This window comes from Centropristis striata, chromosome 21, assembly GCF_030273125.1.
Source record: "Centropristis striata isolate RG_2023a ecotype Rhode Island chromosome 21, C.striata_1.0, whole genome shotgun sequence".
Taxonomy (NCBI): domain Eukaryota; kingdom Metazoa; phylum Chordata; class Actinopteri; order Perciformes; family Serranidae; genus Centropristis; species Centropristis striata.
In genome coordinates, this window is record NC_081537.1 from 2,793,427 (window position 1) to 2,818,458 (window position 25,032).

General features: G+C 37.3%; 1 protein-coding gene across 2 annotated transcripts in view; it reads right to left on the reverse strand.

Annotated features, from left to right (window-relative positions):
• Window positions 1-25,032, reverse strand: part of LOC131959051 (glutamate receptor ionotropic, delta-1-like) — a 784,279-nt gene that overhangs the window by 293,059 nt on the left and 466,188 nt on the right. For both annotated transcript variants that reach the window (XM_059324148.1, XM_059324147.1), the window contains exon 3: window positions 9,603-9,887. In XM_059324148.1, the coding sequence (XP_059180131.1) occupies window positions 9,603-9,887 (285 nt within the window). The remainder of the gene's footprint in view (window positions 1-9,602; window positions 9,888-25,032) is intronic.

Here is a 25,032-nt window from a genome sequence, read left to right on the forward strand (position 1 = left end):
TATTAAAGTAAAAGTAGAAGTGTTTTGTTGCCAGATGTTTTCTTCTTTTAAAAAAAATTCATACTTCCACTCACATCCATAATGAAAGCGTTGCTAAACAGTCTTTAGAACCTGATCTTAAATGAACAGGACGTGTCCTGAGCATGAAGACAGTCAGTTTCTGGAAAAAAACAAAACAAACAAAAAAAAACTTTGTGGCTGAATGTGTTTGACGAGGAAAGTCCATAAAAACAAGCGGTTTGGTTGAATGAAGGCTGAATGCATGAGAGAATATGGAATTAGAGCGGATTAGTGTTGACAGGAAAACAGGATCCAGGATCGATAACGTGGTGTGATTAAGTCCAGAGGAGAGTTTCTCTTCTGTTATGTGCAGTTTAACAAACCAAATCTGCCTCCTGGGACGATTAAGTTAGAAGAGAAAACCGATGGGAGCCGGATGAGGAAGAGGAGTCTTTGTTCTATCACCACACAGGAAACACAGTAAAACCAGTAAAACCAGTAAAACCAGTAAAACCATTGGGTCTGGCAGAACTCAACAGGCATTTACTTCCAACAGGTGTCATGTGTCACCTAAAGGTACTTTTAGCATTAAAAGAAAACATGGAAACTGCAGTGAAAATATCCATTTAACACTAAAGGTAACACTTTATATTAGGGAACACATATAAAAAGAGACAAAATGACAAAAAAGAGGCAAAATGACAAAAAAAGACACAAAATAACAAGAAAAAGACACAACAACAGACACAAAATGACCAAAAAAGACACAAAACAGACACGAAAAAGACATGAAAAGGATTGAAAAATTGACAAAATAGTCCAAGACTCCATAGAGTTAAAAGAAAAGGAGCAGTGAAGGAGGTGAGGAGGAAGGAGGCGAAGCGAGGAGCTCCTTTAATCATCATCACATATATTTGCAAAATGTTGAGTAAAACTTAAAATGTTATATAAAAATAAATTGTAAAAAAATAAATGGTGAAATAAAATCATTTTTTTTCTATATTGAGTGCAAATGCAAGAAAAAAATGTTTTTTTTTTGTTTTTTTTTACAAATATCAACCATTAAATGGATGTTTAAATTTGTAAATGAATATACACAGCATAATTCAATTGCTTCAAAGTTACAGTTAATTATATGTAAAAATGTAAAGAAAAAAAAACTTTATATTAGGGAACACATATTCAGAACCTTGTCTCACAGGAATCCGTGAAATAGCCACGGATTTTGAATATTTAGTGAATATTTAGAAAATAAAACATATATTTCTCGCTAGAAATGTGATCAAAATAATTTGCTTAACTCAAAATCCGTGGAATAGCCACGGAATCGCTCAAATTTCCGTGAAACTGACACGGATTTCACTACAATGCAAGTTAATATTTTTTCCTATTGGTTTGTTCCAAGTCACGTGACTTTCAAGGTCCCAGCGGTCAGAAAAAAAAACATGGCGGACAGTTCTCTCATTTTTTGTGAAAAAAAAAATCAATATTTTGACTTAGTTTTATTTCTAGCGAGAAATATATGTTTTATTTTCTAAATATTCACTCAGTGAATGTACATAATCACTTTGTATGTTGGAATAGCCACGGGATATGACTGTCATTAACTTGCATTGTAGCGAAATCCGTGTCAGTTTCACGGAAATTTGAGTGATTCCGTGGCTATTCCACGGATTTTGAGTTAAGCAAATCCGTGGCTATTTCACGGATTCCTGTGAGACCAGGTTGGATATTCAACATTAATTAGTTGCTTATAAGCATGCAAATAAGTAACATATTGTCTCTTAATGAGTCATTATTAAGTAGTTATTAATGCCTTATTCTGCATGGCCTTATTATACAACATTAACTAAGAGTTTTCCCTCAATAACCTCAGAATTATTGCTTTTTAGTAGTAAGTAAGGGAGTTGTTGTGTATGAGTTATGATCTTAATATGCTTTACTTTGCATGGACTTTATAATCTCTACATAGCGGTGAAGGTAACCATGGAAACGGCAAATAGACGTGACTGGTGGCTCCTTTTGATGATTGATGAGGATTGGTAGATTTTAATGTCAATCATTACTCTACAAAGTGACTCACTGGTCACTAACATTGGCGCAAAGTGAAAACTCATAGTTAATGTCTTACTGGTTGTATAATAAGGCATTAATAACTACTTAATAATGACTAATTAAGAGCCAATATGTTACTTATTTGCATGCTAATAAGCAACTAATTAATGTTAATGTCCCTAATCTAAATTTCCTGCTAAATCATTTGCCAAAATCATTTTTTTGAAGGAATGCACATGGAGACAGAGTGGCTGAATCATTAAACATCACCTTGTTCAAGGAGTTGTTTTTAAATTTTGGAGAATTTGAAGGTTCTGAGCCACATTATTTAAAAAATGGGCTCTACTGTTCACTGATTGATTTGGCTTCAAGCTGACGGTGTGAATTGATTTTTACTGTTGGAAATCACGTTGTGAAGCAGAATCTCTTCTGGTAAAACTGAATATTAACAGATTATTTTCGATCACCTGGCTGGTCGTCATAGAAACATACTAAACTCAAATTAAACTCAGAAAGACCAAATAAAATGTCCCTGAATTTCAATTGATGTCCAAAATTTCATTTAAAAAAGACACAAACTTATTAAAATAAGACACAAAATTACCAAAAAAGACACAAAGTTACAAAAAAAACACATTATTAAGAAAGACACAGAATTACCAAAAAAAAGACACAAAATTACCAAAAAAAGACACAAATTATTAAAAAAGACATTAATATACCAAAAAAGACACTAAATTATTAAAAAAGACATAATAATACCAAAAAAGACATAAAATTACCCAAAAAAGACACAGAATTACCAAAAAGACACAACATTTTTAAAAAGACAAAACATTACAAAAAAGACACAAAATTACTAAAAAAAAGACACAGAATTACCAAAAAAGACATAATAATACCAAAAACACATAAAATTACCAAAAAGACATAAAATTACCAAAAAAAGACATAAAATTACCAAAAAAAGACAAAAAAGACACAAAATTACCCAAAAAAGAGACACAGAATTACCAAAAAAGACACAGAATTGCCAAAAGAACACATAAAAATACTAAAAAAGGACACAGAATTTCCCCCAAAAAATACATTAAATTACTAAAAAAACTTTTTACGTTTGAGGGGGTTATTTTAAAAACACCCGTAGGTTTTACAGGCATTTTTTTCAGGCATTTTAGACCTAAAAGTGTTAAAATAGAGGATATGGAATATGTAATTACATCTCAAACTAAAACACACGATGCACCTCCACCAGTCGAGCAGCGACACGCCTGCACAGAGACAGACACTCTGAAGTAAGAGCCCTGAAGAGTTTCTTGCTGTACAGATGATTAACATGCAGAGAATGAAATGGGGCTTCAGAGGAAACACACTGAGTGTAAATGCATCCGGCTCGACTCCACACAAACCGTGATGCTGCTTCGCTAATTGGTGAGTGGTGCGTCGGGATCACAGAGCTCAGTGTGTCTCTGCCACGGCACAACACAGAAAACATTCACTTTTCTGCTTAAAAACTCCATCATCTACACACTAATCCCAATTACCTTTGAAGTGAGCACTTCATCCGCATTGAACGTTTAAATAAAAAACAGAAAAGGCCCATTAGAAAGCTACTAGCTGCTGTTTAAACTGTAATATTACAGATAATTAAACACACAGCGTGAAGAGCAAGAGGCAAACCAGGAAGTGTCTTAAGCTGCATTCTACTGAAAATTCCAGCAGGGGGCGCTAAGTGTGGCTGCAAAAGCATTTTTGTCCATTCATTTCAATGCAAAATGAGAAAACTTCTCACACTGTGCCTTTTTTTTTGACAATTTAGTGTCTCTTTTTGTAATTTCACATCTTTTTTACATTTTTCTTGGTCATTTAATGTCCTTTTTGGTCATTTTACATTTTTTGTTGGTCTCTTGTGACTTTTTTTTGCTAATTCTGTCTTTTTTATGTCATTTTACACCTCCTTTTTCCACAGCAACGTGTCAATAAAGTTATATATAACATTAAATAGATAGAAAAAAGGAAGTTTAGTGGTTTGGTCTCATAACTTTGACCCTTTCACTGTATTTTTACTTAATGAGAGTTTATTTGAACGTTTAAATAAAAAACAGAAAAGGCCCATTAGAAAGCTACTAGCTGCTGTTTAAACTGTAATATTACAGATAATTAAACACACAGAGTGAAGCGCAAGATGACAATTTAGTGTCTCTTTTTGTAATTTCACATCTTTTTTACATTTTTCTTGGTCATTTAATGTCCTTTTTGGTCATTTTACATTTTTTGTTGGTCACTTGTGACTTTTTTTTGCTAATTCTGTGTCTTTTTTATGTCATTTTACACCTCCTTTTTCCAAGGCAATGTGTCAATAAAGTTATATATAACGTTATATAGATATAAAAGAGGACGTTTAGCAGTTTGGTCTCATAACTTTGACCCTTTCACTGTATTTTCACTTAATGACAGTTTATTTGAAGGTTTTGTTTAAATTAAATGTCTTGTTCAGTGTTTGGTTGGACTAACAGACACTCCAACCTGAACTGTCATAACATCTTTCTTCTCAGTTTCTGTTCTTTTCTATCTTTCCTTCTATTCTAAGTAAAGCAGCTTTGAGTATTTTTAAAAGCGCTATATTAATGCAATCAATTATTATTATTATTGAAAATGCACCTATTTTTTCCTAACAATTACTTTAACCCTCGTGTCCTCCTGGGCTCCTTTTTGACCCCAAATAATTTTCATCATACCATTAATAAAGGATAAACTTTCATAGAATTGCTTGAAATTCTCAGCATATGTGCCCCTCTGCACCCTTTATAGATAAAATGTCTTACTTTCTTCATACATAATTACTTACATAATTTCTTGATGGGAATGTACAGAGTTGGTTATGTCAACTTTTAGTGAAACTTGTGTTTTGAAAGCATTGTTTATTTCTGGATGTCAGCAAAAATAAACTAAAATAATCACAGCCATGGTCCTCAGGGGTCAAAAAGGACCCAATGACATTAGACTTTTAGGACTTGTAGAAAAAAAAAAATATGACCAACTTTTTTTTTCACCTTTTAAGGTAAGTCATGACCAACACATTGATATATAATTTTCATATCTTTTTACATTATTATTGGTCAATTTTAGTGTCGACATCCAGAAATGAACAATGCTTTCAAAACATAAGTTTCACTAAAAGTTGACATGACCGACTTTGTGCATTCCCATCAAGAAATTATGTAAATAATTATGTATGAAGAAAGTTGAAATTGTATCTATAAAGGGTGCAGAGTGGCACATATGCTGAAAATTTCAAGCAATTCTGTGAAAGAAATTAATCAAGAAACATCAAGAAATTATTATTTCACTATAACTGTTGGGAAAAAAAATCAGGTTTTATTACTTTTTTCTCTCTTGAAACAAGGCCCTAATTTTGTATATTTGACTAAAATTGACCAATAATAAAATAACTAAATATCAATTTGTTGGTCATGAGTTGCCTTAAAAGGAGAAAAAAAAGTTGGTAATATTTTTTCTACATGTCCTAAAACCAGTCTAATGTCCTTTCTGACCCCTGAGAACCATGGGTGTTAAGTGAACCTGCAACATTTATCTGAATTATGGCCTTGAATTACTTTCCTGCCGAAATGGACACGGCTACATTTTCCAATTAAAACGTTGTATATTACTTTTACTCCCCTTTAGTTGCTGACTTGTCTTCAATCCTCCAAATCCAACAGTCTTCTATTCCCTCTCCAGCTCGTGTTATTACATTCTGTCAGGTATAAAGTTATCAGTGGCTGTGATCCTCGAGGGTGCGCTCCATTTGTTCACCTCCTGCAGCCACAGAGCCGGCTGTCGGCTCCACTCTGGGCTGTTTTCTGTGGGAGTCCCTGCTGGTCGGAGCCAGATCAGAGGTTTGCTCTCAGCTCTCATCGCTGCACCTGACACTTGTTCATATCAGAGCTGGAGGGCAGCTCCAGATCAGAGCTCAGCCTCCATTAAATCTGTCCAAAGACAGGGTGCTTTATTCACTCCAAACTCTTTTCAAAAGGAAAATGCTTCTAAAACACACAGTAGTGCTGAGAAGCAGCTGTTGCTGTTCTTTGTGTTGCTGGCAGGAGAATAAACCAGGAGCCATCCTCGTACTTTAAACACCAACGATGGAGTCTAATAGAGCAACATGGTTCAGTGATCAGAAACTGATTGATTCTGTTATTCTCCTTATTAAAATGTATCCTGTGGCTGCAACAATCACTCAGCTGCAGCAATAACCTGCCTGCAAACAGCAAAAAAAAAACAAGACTCCAAGACAAATAGCACTGTGCACATGGAACAATAATGGAATCATTAAGGGGGCGACATCTTCACACTGAGGTATGTTTGTTTAACAGTGCAGTAGAAGCTCACACATTAAGAGGTGAACCTGAAATGTTGCTGCACATGGTTACTATGGAACTAGTTGCTGAACCAGTTTATAGGACATGTTGCCAGACTATATCAGAAATCAAGAAATACCACAAGAAATCCTTTGTTCCAAATGCTTTCATGGTAATTAATGAAACCAGGGTCAGGTTGACTCAGGCGGCAACCTCCTGGTCTGAGCAGGGAGGCAAACCAGGAAGTGCCTTCACCCATTGAGGCCTAAAACACCAGTAAAACCTTTGGGCGATTTTAAAATGAGCCCCTAAAACCTGAAGTTTTTCTGTAAATTCAACAGAAGTGTCAACGCTTCTACTAAATAATAGATTTTTCAGCCTCTGTAGCAGATAGAAATGAAATTCAAACAGTATTTGAGAGCTTATACAAATACTACAAAACGACATATCCGCTTTCCAGGCTTCAATGGGTTAAGCTGCATTCTACCGAAAATTCCAGCAGGGGGCACTAAGTGTGGCTGCAAAAGCATTTTTGTCCATTCATTTCAATGCAAAATGAAAAAACTAAACACTATGGTCTCAATCACTATTAAAAAATCTTCTTCAAGACAATCTGATGTTAATAGTGTAAATAATGGCCCCATTTAGAAGAAAATAGAAGATAAAGAATCGTATGATTTGGGGCGGGGCTACCTTTGATTGACAGGTCACTAACAAGGCGAGCCGTCACCAGGAGAGAAGCAGAACAATGCGTATCCACGGCAACGTGTCAATAAAGTTATATGTAACGTTATATAGATATAAAAAGCGGTTTTGGTCTCATAACTTTGACTCTTTCACTGTATTTTCACTTAATGACAGTTTATTTGAAGGTTTTGTTCATTAAATGTCTTGTTCAGTGTTTGGTTGGACTAACAGACACTCCAAGGAGTCGCTGCTCAGTTTTATGAGGTCAGTAACGTTGATTTTGTTTTTTGCCAAAACTAGCATCAGTTCATGCTCCAGCTAATGCTAACATGGGTCAGTCAGGTTGTTGGTTTCTGCCTTTTTTTTAATGAATGTGTATGTAGAGGATGTATAGAAATATCTGTTTTTTTATCTTGTCTTATGGTGAAACCAAAGGCAAATTTCCACATTGCAAACAATAAAGTTTTCATATTTGTTTTCATAGGAGTGTAAGCACTTATATGGTGTTTATAAGTGTTTATAGGTTTCTCCCAGAATGCTTTCAATGTGTTACAGCTCAGCATTTTTATATTAGTAATGGAAACGCAATTGAACACAACATGGTTTGACTCAGTAAAGGAAAAAAAACCCACATCATAAGATGGTGGTTGCAAATCCAGTGAAATATTTAATAGCTTCTTGTTGGGTGTGTTAATCCAAGTGAGGGTCAATGGTCCAAACTCCAGCAGGGTGTAAAAGCAGCCAAACAAATCCAAGATCTGCGGTTAAAGAGTGAGTTTGTTTTGGTGCTTTAGATGAATGTATAAGTGAGTATTTTATGGACATATTCACAGTTTGAGGATGTGATTCTGCAGCCTCACTGTCGTCCTTTTGTCTTAATGTTAGCCGTGCCCTGGCCCCGTTCTTAAAGGATCCAGATCCTGGCCTGCAGCTAGTGATGCACTTACTCTAAATCACTGTGGATAAGAGTATCTGAGAGGCTAAATGCTTGCCTCTGTCTATATCCTTATATTGTAATTGCCACCATCCTGTATTGATTATGCTCAAAAATCCATTGAGCCTAATGTGATTTCATTAAGATACAGTCCAAGTAAGCTATTGCAAACAAATGCAGAAGACAGAAGGGTCAATGGCTGAAGTTTGCTGCAGCTATTCCTAATGCGAATTCAATTATTTGTCTACATGTATTTCTTGTCAATTTACAGGGTCAGGTAAACACAGAGGGAGGTGAAATCGCCAAATGGGACTGTCAACAAGTATGTACCATGAGTAGAAACATTGCACAGCTTCAGCTTTATACTCAGGGTGAGGGTTCATGGAAAAAAATTGAGATTTAACATTCAGCTTTCTATGTTACTAACAAGTCCATACTATAGTCCAAAGCATTTGAGAAGAGTTCCGTGTTCATTCATGCTTCAAGAAAAGGTGCATAAAGAAAGAGAATGAGCTCAAACAAACGTGTAAGCAGCTCTAAAAAAAAGAACTTATCTTTATCACCTTTGACATGACACAATTAAAAAGCCATAAACTAAGGTTCTGGGAAGAAAAAGGCCAATAAATACAAATTATAATTGGGAGTCTTCACAAAAAGACAAAGCTCAGTTAAACAACAAAGTGGTAATGAACATCCAAAGGACATAAATATATTTACATAAAAACTTGTGAAACCAATCAAGAAGCCAATTCATCTATTTTCATCCACTACAATCAAGTTTTCTTAAGAACAAGCAATATCACAGCATAGAGAGAGAGGTCAGTGAACATATTTGTCCAAACAATTCCAAGCAAGTTTGTAATCACTAAAATAACATCTGGCTTTCACAACAACCAGATGTGCCAGCGTGAATTTCAAGACTTAAGAGAATTCAGAACACCAAATCTTTGGTACAAAGGTCATCAGCATTTCCACAAAGTTCCACAGTTTTCGAAGTACCAACCAACTAACCAACCAACCAACTAACCAACCAACCAACCAACCAAACAAACAAACAAACAAACAAACAAGCCAGGCAGCCAGCCAGCCAACCAACCAAGCAACCAGCCAATCAATCAACCAACCAACCAACCAACCAAGCAGCCAATCAACAAACTAACCAATCAAGCAGGCAACCAACTAATAAACTGTTTCTATATGCTCTGTAGAGCGTAACTAACTGGCCAGCCAACCAACCAACCAACTAACCAACCAACCAACCAACCAATCAACCAACTAACCAAACAAATATTTCTCTGTTGAGAATAATGCAACCAACCAACTAAAACATGTCTCTAATCCTAGTTCAACTACACTGACTCAGGGATGCCAGGTACTTTAAACACTTTAAATGTTAGTGTTTCCCATCAAGAGCCTGTCATCTGGCAGCGTAACATTTGCAAAGCCAAGACTTAAGAGACTTCAGAACACATAATCTTTGGTTAAAAAAAAAAAGGTCATCAGCATTTCCACAAAGATCCACAGTTTTCAGCCCAGCAACTGGAAATCGATCACTGATCACTTACCGTACTCGATGTCATAAAAGACGATGAACTTCTGCCAGCGCAGCTCCTCCACCAGAGTCAGCATGACGTCATTAAGGCGAACAGGAGGCCGGGCCGCGAGGGTGTAGCGCTGCCCTCCGGGGCTCGGGTTGAACTGGCAGGCGGTCCGTGGCGACCCCTCGCTGTTTCTCTGGATGTACAGGTGAGGGATGTGCATGGCGTCCGTCAGAGACTGCAGCGCACTGGCTGAGGCGCAGCCCGTAGAAGTGACCAACGCCAATATACCCTGGTTCATCAACTCACAGGCTGCAGGAGGAGGAGAGGGAGATACAGAGGAGGCATTTATATAATAACAATAATAATAATAATACATTTTATTTATGGAGCACTTTACAGGGTACTCAAAGACGCTTTACACTCAAAACAGTGAAAATGCAATCAACAACATTGCTCATTCACCCAAGGGGGTCTAAGCCAATTTTTCCTGTTTATTTCCACCTTTTTTTTGTTTGGCTAAATGCATGTATTTCTTCAACCCTTTGATGCAGAATAAAGTAATGTACACCATTTCTTTCAGGACTACCAGTGCTACCAGAATATATGGTTCTGTCATATGTCACATGCATGTCCAAAAAAGTTCTATAACCCTGAAGACAAAGGAACAAATAAAGCGGACATTTAATTTTACATAAATATAGTAAAACCACACACAAAAATATAAATGCAATGGTCTTTTTCAACGGAATGTTCACGGGAGGGGGTGCGGGTGAGGAGGCGAGCAGCAGAGTTCTGAATGTACTGGAGTTTGTTGAGTAGTTTGGTAGGCATGCCGTACTAGTCTGGAGGCTTGTATCAGTGTTTTAGCAGCAGGGAAGGAGAGTGATGAATGGAGACTGGCAATGTTTTTCAGGAGAAATAAGGCAGTTCTGGTGATATGTGATATGTGGTGCTCAAAAGAAAGGTTGCTGTCAAAAATGACTCCAAGGTTGCGGATATGGGGGGACAGGGTGAAGTTGTCGATGGTGATGCTGAAGCTGTCAGTGGTTTTGTTGAGGGATTTTGGGCCGATGAGTTTAAGGTCTGATTTGTCACAATTAAGTTGTAGGAAGTTTCCTTGCATCCACATTTTAATATCAGTGAGGCTGTCGGTCAGTGTGGAGTGGCTGGCATTGGAGATGATTATAATTAATATTGAGATGAAGAGTTGGATGTCGTCAGGGTAACGGTGAAAGCGGAGGCCATGAGTGGGAGTATGTAGAGGATGAACAGGAGGGAGGTTTGGTAGGTAAGAAATATATTTGACAACTGAAACAGCAACTAGTGAAGACCCAAGATGGCTGCACAGTTTGATATATGAAGTACACTACACATATTAGTGCACACAGGTAGAAGTGTCCCACCGAAGCCCAGTAATAAGGTTAAATGAGGTCTTGACCTCTCATTACAGATATTGAGGCTGCCTAGTCATAAATCTACTTAACAGTATGACAGGTAGCACCATTGTTTATCATTGACCCACTTCTGAACCTCTGAAGCTGCACTCAAGAGACCAGGTCTTTGGATCATTAAACAGGCCACTTGTCCGGTCTGCCGAGGCTAAGCTAAAGGTTAAAATGTGATCGGCCCGACTGAGCTGACAGACAGATTCATCTGGATGCTGCAGCGGTCTCAGCTGTCCAGCTCTGATCAATGTTTGTGAAGAAAAACAACAGAATTTGACAAAAGCCTCTGGAATTAAAGGTTTCTACATGAGCACAGATTGGACGCAAAAAGCAGAATAATGTATCTGCACTGAACCAAACTCAATAAATCATCTTGCTTTCAAGAGGAAACCGTCTTAAGCAATTTTATGCTGAGACGGTGACAATGACAGAAACAATATAATATAATTTAATATATATACTTGGTCTTCCTCAATGCCAATCTGCCCGGAAAAAAACAAATAAAAAGTTAGTTAGATAGATGATGGTAGTTCATAGAGACAACTTAAACTGTTGGATGCTGCTGTTTTGCACATTGTATTATATTTCTTTGTATTATGTTGATTATTTATTATTATGTTTTACTCTATACCAAAAACATTTTGTTTGTTTTTTTGTCCATATGTCAGTAGTTGGTATTAACAAAGCACATTTACTTGATTGCTGTATTTAATTTATATTTTTTCAGTACCTTACTTGTTTTTTTTAGGTGTGTTTAAATAAAAAATGACAAAAAAATGTCAATAACTGTCCTTTTTTCATTTCTATGCTGAGGTTTTTATAGGCATTTTCTATCTGCTTTGTGTAGCAGAGTGGTTCTTCAAGCCAGTTAACAGAGTTAACAAGGGATTTTACAACTTGAAATTTAAGTGAAATAGGTTTTCAGATACAAAGCACAAGTCAAAACGGTGCTAAATTTGTCTGAATTATAAAAGGTATAAGTGGTAAAATGAAGAGCCATTTGGGAGCCGAAAGAGCCGAAAGCTCTTCTTGGTGAGCTAAGACAAATGATCCGGATCACTGAAAAGAGACCAGATTCCCACCACTAAAATTGACCTCTACAGTCAACACAGGGCCGGCTCTAGGCATAGGCGACATAGGCGGTCGCCTAGAGCGCCATCTGCTGGAGGGGCGCCGCCAGTCACCCTCGAGGAAGGAAAAAAAATAAAAAATTCCGATGTCTGTTGTCGCCCTCCCTTCGTGTTCTGTCTTGAAAATAATGAATATTAACAAAATAAAGAAGCAGATACACAATGACATTTTGTGACTGTGACGTGTGGTCATTGCCTTGCCCCCCTTTAGACGGTCAGATCGCTGTCACAGAGGTCAGGCCATGTCAAGTGACAGACATGTTATGTTTTGATATATCTCGCAAGACGAAACATTCGTCAAAGCTCTCCAGTGTGCAGCATAGAAAGAGAAGAAAAGAGGAGGAGAAGTCCCAATCTTTTTTTAAATGCTGTTTCATGTGAAGACGTTTCATTTGTATTAGCTTGCTAGCTAGGTTGAAATAAGGCAACGCTAGCTTAACACAGTTAAACACATTTTTTGTGCGGTTTGCACTTTCATCGTCTCTCTTGCCTCTAACTTTGTTAGCGGTCTCCAGCTGTGCTTCTTTGAGCACTGACTTGTAGGTTAATAATTATATAGACAGACAGTTGTATTATATAGCCTGGCTGGCACCATGGACAAACAAAAACGGGAGTTCCCCCCTCCGTGAAACAGCAAGCAAATGGATCTCGCCGAGGGCACCAAATGGGCTAGAGCTGGCCCTGAGTCAACACATGGATACATAAACAACATTTTCAGATTTCTGTTTCCAAGAAGTAGGCCCCACACAGCCATTAGCATGCCAATCACAAAAATCAGCACACACAAGGGCGGACAAGTGAAACATACCAGCAAAGATTACTTTCAAAATAGCAGTAGTGCTGCCTCCTCCATCTCCAAAATGCTTTTTCTCCCCTTTATTCTCAGTGAAAGCCATGTTTTTCATGCTAGTCTGAAATTCTGCACTCTGAGAGGGACTTCCCTTTTTTTTTTCACTTTCCGAAGTACTTCCTTGACCTTTGCTGCTAAAATACAGAATATCATAAGCATTTTCCTCTCTCAGGCGTCTTCAACAGCATTATCCCCCAGTGCAAACTTCACAAAACAAATAAGCTGCCATATTGGAGAGAACAACAGGTACATCTCATGTCTTTTAATTACATCCATTTTTTCCTCACTTGCGTGGAGAGACACAAGGAAACCAGGCGTGTTTTCTCTCTGAAGCCAGTTACCTGCTTAACAAACAGCTGCACCAAGGTTATAATAGTGGATTGGATTTTTTCATCAGTTTTAGTTTTAATTTTGTTGTGAATTTATGTTTTCAAATCCAGTTAGTTTTAATTAGTTTTTAGAGTGAGTTTGCTTGTTTTAGTTTAGTTTTTAGTTTTTTGAAAATGCTTAGTTTTAGTTTGGTTTTTTATTAGTTTTGGTTTTTGTAATGGGCTATGTGTTGGGTGCCAGATTCAAAGAGGTCATAATAAATTTTGCCTTCATTTCCTTTGGTTTTTCCATCTTAGCCCCAATAAGGTGATTAACTCTTACAGTTCCAGGTGTTTTGAATGTTGGTTGGAGTGTAGACATCCCAGTCTCAGTAAACATATTCATCATGTGTTCCTGCATGTTCACTAACCAGCAGATATTTAGTCGGGGCTAAATAAATACATTTCATATCAACCAAAAAGGATTATGCAGTGTTTCCTCTACATGTATTCTGCAGCCGCTGCTGGATTTTCAGCGCCGCCACAAAAAAAAGTGATTTGTAATCTCATGGTTTAATTAAAGACTTTCACTTGCACACAGTGAAAACACAACATCCAAAGTTTACAGAGTGTTGCGCTGGCGACACTTTGCCATAATTAAATAATGACACCTTCAAACTAAAAGCACTCCAAAAGGGAGGAACAAAACCTGATCGGAAAAATAAAAGATTCTACTAAAACACTACGGAAAACTGGATCAGGACTAAACGGGGAAAAATAATAAAGAACACAAAATCACTCCAAAAGGAGGAAAAAGAAATGGGTGACTCCAAAAAAAAAAACCTATGAAACTAAGATCTGCACTTAACTAATAAATTACAAAGAAAAATCACTCTTGTGAGGAATCCAAAAGGGCAAAAAAAAACAACAAGACAAGCTGTGGCTGTGAAAAGAACAAGATAACTGGCTGGTATGGTGACGGAGTCAAATACACTGGACCAAGACAAGGGAAAACATAGACTATTGGAACACATGGGGGGAAGGGAGCACCAGGCGAACACAGACTATTGGAACACATGGAGGGAAGGGAGCACCAGGTGGACACAGACTATTGGAACACATGGAGGGAAGGGAGCACCAGGTGGACACAGACTATTGGAACACATGGAGGGAAGGGAGCACCAGGTGAACACAATCGGTGATTAGGGGAGACAATCAGACAGATGACGCACGGGGAAGGGCAAGTGACGTGAAACAAGAGGAGAGTTACTATATCAAAATAAAACAGGAAATAACAAGACAAAAAAGACAAAATAAAACACCACCTCACCGCGGAGTGACAGACAGGAAGCTTTGCTTGAAGGAACTTGACAGTTCCAGCTCCTCAATCATCCCCTTTGTGAAGATTGAAGTAAATCACAGGTTGTAGTTAACTTGAATGTAATCCGGCCTGCCTCCATGCTCCACACTTCACCTGCTGCTTCTTTTTGGCCCTGAATCACCTTTACAATATTTTTTTCTCTCTCGCCCCCCTTGATGATGACATGCCCCATAAATACTGCCCTATGCCCAGTCCAACCTCCAAACACCCATGTTGCTCCCACCCTACAATATTCCTAACAGACTTGTGTGAGTTCCACTTCCTGCTGAGACAGTTCGTACTCTAACACCCTCAGACAGCGACAGTATCATCTTCAGCCTCACCTTTGCACATTTAAACTCCTCTATCAAAGCAGGTAGAGAGCTCTGGTATCCCTTTTCTGTAGAGACAGTGCTGAGGCAGCATGCTGCTCTGAGCTAATCGTTCTCTCTCGGCTCTTTCCCTTTGAAGCAGCTACATCAGTCCCCTGTAGGAGCCACAAAAGTCAGAGCAAGAGGCCAAACTGCAGACACCACAGTTTAAGTTTCCCTGAAAGCCCCTTCAAAGACTTCTTTATACTTCTAATTCTTACATTTAAAAAATTGCAGGATGGCACCTGTTGCAATGTCTCATCTTGTTTTCAAAAAACAAAATATTAATGCGTGTTCAAACACTTACAGTAAAATGTTTATGTTCTGACACATTATATTTATTTTTACTGCCATATTTTGCTGGACAGGTAATTGCTGACAGCATTTTTCCCCACAAACAATTATTTACCATAGATGTTGCAAAGTTTTGTTGTACATGTTTGTATATAATCTGTAGAGAGTAATGCTACCAAATAACCAACCAAGCAGCTAACCAACTAATACACTGTTTCTGTATGCTCTGTAGATAGTAACTAACTAACCAGCCAGCCAGCCAGCCAGCCAACCGAACAACCAACAGCCATTAAACTGATTCTACAAAGTCTGTAAGAAGTAATGCATGCAACCACCCAACCAACCAACCAACAAACTGTTTGCATATGGTCTGTATAGAGTAAAGTAACAACCAACCAGCCAACCAACCAACCAACCAACCAACAAACTGTTTCCATATGGTCTGTATAGAGTAAAGTAACAACCAACCAACCAACCAACCAACCGTTTCCATATAGTCTGTATAGAGTAAAGTACCAACCAACCAATAAACCAACCAACAAACAAACTGTTTCTATATAGTCTGTATAGAGTAAAGTAACAACCAACCAACCAACTGTTTCCATATAGTCTGTATAGAGTAAAGTAACAACTAATATACCTTCCTACCAACCAACCAACCAACCAACCAACTGTTTCTATATAGTCTGTATAGAGTAAAGTAACAACTAATATACCTTCCTACCAACCAACCAACCAACCAACTGTTTCTATATAGTCTGTATAGAGTAAAGTAACAACTAATATACCTTCCTACCAACCAACCAACCAACCAACCAACCAACTGTTTCTATATAGTCTGTATAGAGTAAAGTAACAACCAACCAACCAACCAACTGTTTCCATATAGTCTGTATAGAGTAAAGTAACAACTAATATACCTTCCTACCAACCAACCAACCAACCAACCAACCAACCAACCGTTTCCATATAGTCTGTATAGAGTAAAGAAACAACCCACCAACCAACCAACTAAGAAACTGTTTCTATATAGTCTGTATAGAGTAAAGTAACAACTAACATACCTAACAACTCCTACTGAGTCAACCTACACTGACCCAGGGATGCCAGGTACTTTAAACACTTTAAATGTTAGTCTTCCCATCAAGAGCCTGTCATCTAGCAGTGTAACATTTGCAAAGCCACATGGAGATCCTTTCCCCCCCGTGGTCTCTCCTGACAGGCAGACAGCCAAAGTTTAAGCCTCTGAGCAGCCTTTCATCTCTGGTTAGAGCTCCACTCTCTCTGCAGGAGAAGATCTGTCCAGACTTTAAGGTCAGTGTAGATGCTCCAAAGGGCACCAGGCATGTTATGACTGAGCTCCCACCAGGGGAAATGTAAAAAAAAATAAGCAGAGGCAAAGAAGCATGAAGCAAAGCCAAGTATTCTTCCAGGAAAATAGCGAAAAAGTGGCAGAACAGCTGGCTGGTCGCAGGGACCCTGCAGCTTAATGTTTGATGAGTCAAACTTGGCTGAACTTGGGCTGAATCTCTCAGAGCTGAGAACAAACGGAGGACATATCCAGCAAGAGCCCCTTCACCATTCAGCTCTTCTCTAAGTGCACATAATTTATCTTTATTAAGGGAACAGCGTTCTTTTGCTTTGACAGCATCCAGCCATTTCTGGAAGCGATGACGAGGCAATAATTCCACCAACAAAACTCAAATTGTCTAAAAGATAATGAGACAAATGTGGCCTCTGTGCAAGTGGAGCTAATGAACTTGCACTGAAGCATTTAGAGTGCAATCTTGTATTAAATTAGTAAATGTGTTTTTTTGCTACATGCCCACCAGATAAGATCTGACTCATCAGGTCACTTTAATAAAAATAAAGCACTGTGTCACTGCTGCTTCGCACAGGATGGAGGTCAGGATTTGGATTTCCCTCAACAGCTCCAAGAGAACTCTTTAAGTCTTTAAAATTAGCCTAAAGGAGCAGCTTATCAACCTGCAAGAGGGTTATTATTTCAGCTTTCTGTGGAGAGTTTTAGTGTCGCCTGCTTTAGGTTTGTTCTCTAACAACTCCTGAGAAAAACAACGGGTACTTATGCTGCAAAAAAAGTGTGAAAAGGAGACTAAATCCTCTGTGTAGCTGAGGAGAACTGCAAAGTTGATGCTAATCTGATTTTGTCCGAATTTGTGTGTCCATATTTTGCTCATTTTAATACTTGTAAACTTGTACTTTAAGCTAGGGCTGCATGGTTATGGCCACAATAAGATGATATTACTGAATTATTATTGAATTTTGCAGTGTGCATTCAGCATTTTTAATGCAGAAAAAATATATTTACTGAACCTTCAAGATCAATCATCAAACTAACAAACAAGCTACCAGTTTTTACAGCATCAAGCACAAAGGTGTAAAATAGTTTCAGAAATGTTAAGGCAAGTCAAAATGTTGTACTGATATGGGAAGAAAAAATGATGTTGTAATGTGATGTTTTATGTTTTTTTGTGTGATTTTTGTAATTTTTTTTCTGTTTTTGTAATTTTTGTGTGTTTTTTGTGTTTTTATATGTGTTTTTTGTATTTTACTGTGTGTTTTTGTGTTTTTTTGTTGTTTTTTTATTGTGTTTTTCAGTTTTTCTTCATTTTTGTGTGTTTTTTGTTTTTATGTAAGTTTTTTGTAAAAATGTGTATTATGATTTGTGTGTTTGTGTGCGTGCGTGTGTGTGTTTTGTATTTTACCGTGTGTTTTGTGTGTTTTTAAGTGTGTTTTTAAGTGTTTTATTGTGTTCAAAATGTTGACCCAGTAAATCAAAAATTAGAAAATAATAATCAGGTGAGGTTGTGCTGAAAAGATGATACCAGCATGGAATGATAAACATTATTTAAGTTGTTTAAACTGTCAGAATGAAAAAGAGTCAAAACCATCAAAATAGCCCCAAACTCCAAAGGGTTAAAATAAAATAAAACATGGAAATCTGACTTTTTACAATATGTAACCCTTGGTTACCATTTGGTTGCTATCCAACCTATTGTCAACATAAATAAAGTGCTTTATGCAGCATGCTCCTCCATTAAAACCCTGTTAATCTCTGGGTCTGATCTTCAATTAAACAGAGATTCATAACAGGTCACATGTCTTCTGTTGATGCCTCTCCACATGACAAGAATAATCACGTGTTTAATGAGCCTCGGAGCATCAGAGACTAAAATTCACAGTTGGTCCGGCGCTGAAATCACCGAGGACCAATTAGCATAATATACTAGAATGGGACTAATAGGTTTGGAGGCTTCAGGAACACAACGCCACTAGCTGTTGGAATAACTCACTCAGCAGCCGGATAAAATGATTCGGGTTGCGACGTGACTCACTCGCTCTATGAGTCCACAGTGAGTCATGGTTTCATCTGTGCTAAATGAAGCCTGCGCAATATTTAGCTGAAGCGGCTCCCTGTGCATCCTAATGACACTTACAGAGTGACTCCTAGCAGACGGCGGGAGACAAAAACCATTAGAGTCGGAGCAAGACAAAGATCTCCCTGCCTGCCCCACGCCTTATTAGTGTGATCTCTTTCAATATCTTACTCCCAGATAAACTCATAGAAACAAACTCATCTTATCCTTGAGCAGGGGTTTATGGGTTCATACATAAAGTCGCTGTATAATATTAAGGCCACTCAGATGATGCAGGGTGTTTTAGCACTGCAAAAACATGAAGCTTACCAAGTATTTTCTTCTTATATCTAGCAATAGTATCTTTTTTGAGTATAATTTACCTACTGACCATAGCTTTATGTGCTTATTTAATTATCTTATTGTTTAAAACAGGGGTCTCAAACTCAAATTACCTGGGGGCCACTGGAGGAAGTATCAAAATAACCAAACAAAGACACAAAATGACTAAAAAAAAGACACAAAATTATTTTAAAAAAGACACAAAATTACTAAAAAAGGCAAAAAATTACCAATAAAAGACACAACATGACCAAAAAAGACACAAAATGATTTTAAAAAGACACAAAAAGGCCCCCCAAAAGACACAAAATGACCCAAAAAGACACAAAATTACTAAAAAAGACACAAAATTATTTAAAAAAAGACACAAAATTACTAAAAAAGGCACAAAATTGCCAATAAAAGACACAACATGACCAAAAAAGACACAAAATGATTTTAAAAAGACACAAAAAGGCCCCCCAAAAGACACAAAATGACCAAAAAAATACACTAAATGACTAAAAACAAAACAAAATTATTTTAAAAAAGACACAAAATTACAAAAAAAGACACAAAATTACCAAAAAAAGTAATTAAAGGGACCTTCCACACACAACACGGTAAAGTGCCATTCATATAAAACTCACATTAAACTTTCATATCAAGGTGGGGGCCACAAAATATCATCACGAGGGCCGCAATTGGCCCCCGGGCCGCGAGTTTGAGACGCATGCTGTACATCATGTACTCGTATCACATCATCTGCTCATCCTGAGTTTCCATCACCTCCACCTTTTCACGCCTCCTGACTCCTTGAATTAAGACGGAGGCTGGATTTTTTTTTTTTAAGTTACTGCAACACAATAAGAGGGGAAATGAGATTCATTCATGTGTTGCTCAGAGTTCAGGGAGGCCCAGGTAATCGATAGGCAGTGGGAACAGATAGCCAGGCTGGCATAACAAAACAAAAGGATTAGTGCTAACAGACAAGTCTTATTGAACAGATCAGTGGCACGAGACAAAGCACAATGTTCTCTGTTTCTGATTCAGTCTTTGTCCTCCTCGACTCTCTCCCTTTAACCCTCTGGAGTCCATCAATTTATTAAAAATACATGTTTTATTGACAGTAATAACTTTATTTATATATGATATGTAGACAAGCTGAGAAAGCCTTGTTTTAATCTCAACGAGACTTTTTACCTGGTTAAATAAAGGATATATATATATATATATATATATATATATATATATATATATATATATATATATATATATATATATATCCTTTATTTGTATAAATATGATTTGCTATCTGTAATAAATATAGACTTGTATTGTGCCGAACAAGAGAGAATTATTGACACTCCAATGTACTTTTGCTAATAAATCTTAATTAACCTCTCTTTAAAAGGTTGCTCTGCAAGTTTCGATTGCTGTACTGTACTGTGGGCGTTTTTATTATTTTCAGATTTTGTTTTACTTTGCTTTTTATGAATGCTTTTTGAAATACACATGATGTCCATTAATGTTATACATGTATGAGTGATGCCAACCTCTTCTATGAAAAGAACTCCACATTCCTTCAACCTTTACTAAACATTGATACAGAAGTTTGGTTATATTTATTAAGTTAATTATTAAGTTACTTATTATATATATATATATATATATATATATATATATATATATAATAAAAAATATAAAATGAGATGCAAACATTGGTGAGAGTTTTTAACAGCAGTAAAAATTCATTTTCCAGCTCTCCTGCTACGTGTTTTACCAGCTGGAGTTATTCATATGTGTTTTCTTCAGAAATATGTCAATGCAGCTGATGGTGTGAGAAGCAGTGAATGAAAATGAAACAGGGTTAAGAGAGAATGTGATGTGGCCTGAGCCCAGGGTTTGTAAGTTTTGTTTTTGAGCCAAAAGTATTTTTCTTATCAAGCGAGACATGTCCAGGAAATTATGTTCCAGGTCTGTTTGATTATTCCACTTTATCACAACATGAATCAACTTGTGTCTTACTTTTTTCATTGTTTGTATCATAACAGTATTTTTTTTAGATCAGGGAGAATGGCAACATTATTACAAAGAAGTTAGAAGGGACAAGAACTGTGATGAGTCAGGCAATCAGCCAGGTTGTAAAAAAGACAACAATTTCTAAATCTAAAAGAAGACTGACCTTTCATGAAAAACAACACCAGTTGAATAACGAATACCAAAAACACATCTTTTATGTTAAAAAGCTCCATTGTGGACATAGTTATTATGAAAGTAAAGGAGGAAATCAGGTTACATTATTACTTGTCACATTTATTATATGTGAACATGAACAGCTTTGTTTAAAATCATTCATTTCTCCCTAATTGCTCTGTAAGCTGTTCTATGTTTTGTTGTTTTCATCTTCTCTTTGGTGTTAATTATGTTATTCCATTTCTGTCACACAACTTAAATTTGTCAAAACATCTTTGACGGATGGAACATCTGTAATAAATATAGACTTGCATTGTGCCAAACAAGAGAGAATAATTGACACTCCAATGTACTTTTGCAAATAAATCTTAAATAACCTCTCTTTAAAAGGTTGCTCTGCAAGTGGCAATTACTGTACTGTACTGTATGGGCTGTGTTTTTAGTATTTTCAGTGTTCAAAACACCAGTCGACCCATTGTTGTCATGTTTGCAGCATCGTTTACGACGGTAGTCACTGTCACAGTGAGACTTGGTTGCAACATTCATAGTCTGGTTGCATACGTATTCTTGGTTAAAAATTATTATATATTTAATGTTGGGACCCAGGGCCGGCTCTAGGCATAGGCGACATAGGCGGTCGCCTAGATCGCCAAATGCTGGAGGGGCGCCGCCAGTCACCCTCAAGGGAGAAAAAAATAATAATAATAATAATAATAATTTACGATGCCCATTGTCGCCCTCCCTTCGTGTTCTGTCTTGAAAATAATAAATATTAACAAAATAAAGAAACAGTGACATTTTGTCAATTGTGGTGCTGAGTCATTTGACGTGTGCTCATTGCCTTGCCCCCCTTTAGACGGTCAGATCCCTGTCACAGAGGTCAGGTCACATCAAGTGACAGACACGTTATGTTTTGATAAATCTATTATAATAAATGAATAAATAAAGAAACAGATAAACAATGACATTTTGTCACTTGTGCTGCTGAGTCACATGACGTGTGGTCATTGCCTTCCCCCCCTTTAGACAGTCAGACCGCTGTCACAGAGGTCAGGTCACGCCAAGTGACAGACACGTTATATTTTGATAAATCTTGCAAGATGAAACGGCCGTCAAATCTCTCCGGCACTCAATGTCGAAAGAGGAGAAAAGAGGAGGAGAAGAAGAAGTCCCAATCTTTTTTTAAATGCCATTGTGTGTAAAGACGTTTTATTTGTATTAGCTTGCTAGCTAGGTTGAAATAAAGAAACGCTAGCTTAACACAGTTCAGCACATTTTTTGCAGGGTTTGCACTTTCATCGTCTCTCTTGTCTCTAACTTTGTTAGTGATCTCCAGCTGTGCTTCTTTGCAAATTGACTTCTAAGTATAAAAACGGGAGTTCCCGTTTCTAAAATACAGAATATCACTTATGGGGTCCCCCAGGGATTAGTGTTAGACCCTTTTCTGTTTATTTTGTACATGCATAATATAGGTGAAGTATATAATAATTTGAAGTCCATTATTTGCAGGTGATACAAATTTATTGTATGTGATTAAAATAAAATAGGAGAGTAATGATAAAACTGAGTTATCCTCAGAAGAAGTAATTTTTCAGCAGTGACGTCCCTCCATATTCCACCCCTCCTCTTATTCTCTCCTTTATTTAATGTTCTAACATGTTTCTCTTGTTTCCACCATCTTGATATCTCAATCATCTCCTCCCTCCCTTGCTTCCTCTGGGCTTTTCCTCTTGGTTCCTACTGTGTTTCTTCATGCATCTGCTTTTTATCTTCCTCTGAAGTTAATCTCTCCATCAGCGCCTCCCTTTTTACTCTAATCCTCACATCTCTTATCAACCAATCCCTCCTTCTCTCCCTCCCTTAATCCTGTCTCCCCTCCTCTTTTCATTCATCCTCTGAACTTGATGTCTCTCTTACTCCCTGTATTCCTTCTTTCATCTGGCTCTGTTTGGCAAAGCACCTTTAGAAATAGAAGTTCATGGAGTTTTTAGCATCAGCAGCTCAGAGGGGAGCTCTGGCTCTGGCTCAGCTGGATGAGCTGACGAGATCAACAGAACATGACGAAAAAGCAGATTTCAGGGAAAAACACTTGCAGTCCTAACATGCAGACGTCATGATTCTCTGTTAACATGTTTGTGAAGAAATCTGTTTGTCAAAGAGAGAGCCGTATGTTAAGTTATAAAGACCAAAACACCTGTTATAATACACTACTTAACACGTGCAGTAGTGACTGATGTTTCATTTCTCTGAATATATTACCCTCATTATATGTTATCAGAGATAATGACAATATAATCAATTTAATTTTCAAGGATGATTACTTTCCAAGAAAGGTGTCTTGCAGTGTTTGTATAATGGCGAAGCCCCATGCACTATAGTTATACTGTGGATTTTTTCTTCTTCCTCTTCCAGACGCAATTTCATCCTGCTACTAAATTACATATCAAAACGTGTGGTTTGATCTTCTCCGGGCATAATTTCACCTAGAGACTCCATTTAAACTTTAAACAGTAGACACAAGTCTTGTGTATCGGTGTATTAATCCACGTTTCGATAGGTCATATAGTTTTTTATCAATCCCTGTTCAATGACCATGATCATTTTTGGAGAAATTCTGAGATTATAATGGGTGTGTATTGCACGGAATGTTCGTGTCACAGTGTGTGACATCATCGCCAGAGTGTAGAGGGAGAGAAAAAAATGTCAAAAAATAAATTTGAAAACTGCGCTCCAGGCTGCAAATTCCACTCTACAGAAATAATTTATACATAGAAATGTAGGAAAATTAGTCTTCTCCCTCACAATCCTCTGGTAAAGCTGTCAGAGTTATAGTTTGGGCGTAGGACACACAGATGATCCACCAACACGCACCAAGAGCCTCAATGGCTCCCATATTAAAAATGCAAGAAGATTTCTGTAGAAAAGCATATTTAACAGTTTTTCAGATCGCTCTAACAAAGCTATTTCTTCATTTTTCTTCATAAAAAACAGATGTAGACTTTCAGGAAGAACTCAGGACGCTCAAAGTGAAGTCGGATCAATGATAGGTATTATGGTTTTGACAAAAATGCTTTCTGTTCGAGGCCAGAAATTCCAGTCTGTCCACCTCTGGCTGCTGTCACTGTTCCGGCTGTATTTGCTGTATTCATAAATACTTGTAAAGGAATGCTTGTTGTAGGTGTGCTCCATGTATATTATATAGTATTATAACATTACTAGTATTAATTGTTATAAATCTCTGAAGAATCTCATCATAGTGTACACACACCGGCAGTAGCCCCCGTGGCCCTTTTGAGAATTTCCCCAGAGGAAAATTTCTAGTTATTATTATTATTATTATTATTATTATTATTATTATTATCATCATCATTTATTATTATTATCATCATTATATTGTCATGTTACATACATACATATATACATATTGTACATTGCTCTTTGCAATTGTAATAAGAGATTAGATACGATTTTATTAATGAATGCAGGTACATATGTAAAATGTACATTAATTTCAGTTAAATTGTACTGCATCACTGAAATAAAAAAAGTATTGTCTCTTCACAGCCTACATTGCAACACACACACACACACACACACACCCTCCCCCCCTTCTGTGTTCAACATGGCTTCTTCCGACCTCACAGCTCATTTTTCACCTCGGACCGACGGGGTCTTAAATTCTCTCATGCTTAATTAAACTATGTATCTCCATGGATCTGTAGCCCCATTACCCATAACACCCTGCTCCACCACAACACCACCCCTTCAGTTCAACAGCGTCTCTGTTAATAAGGGGCTGAAA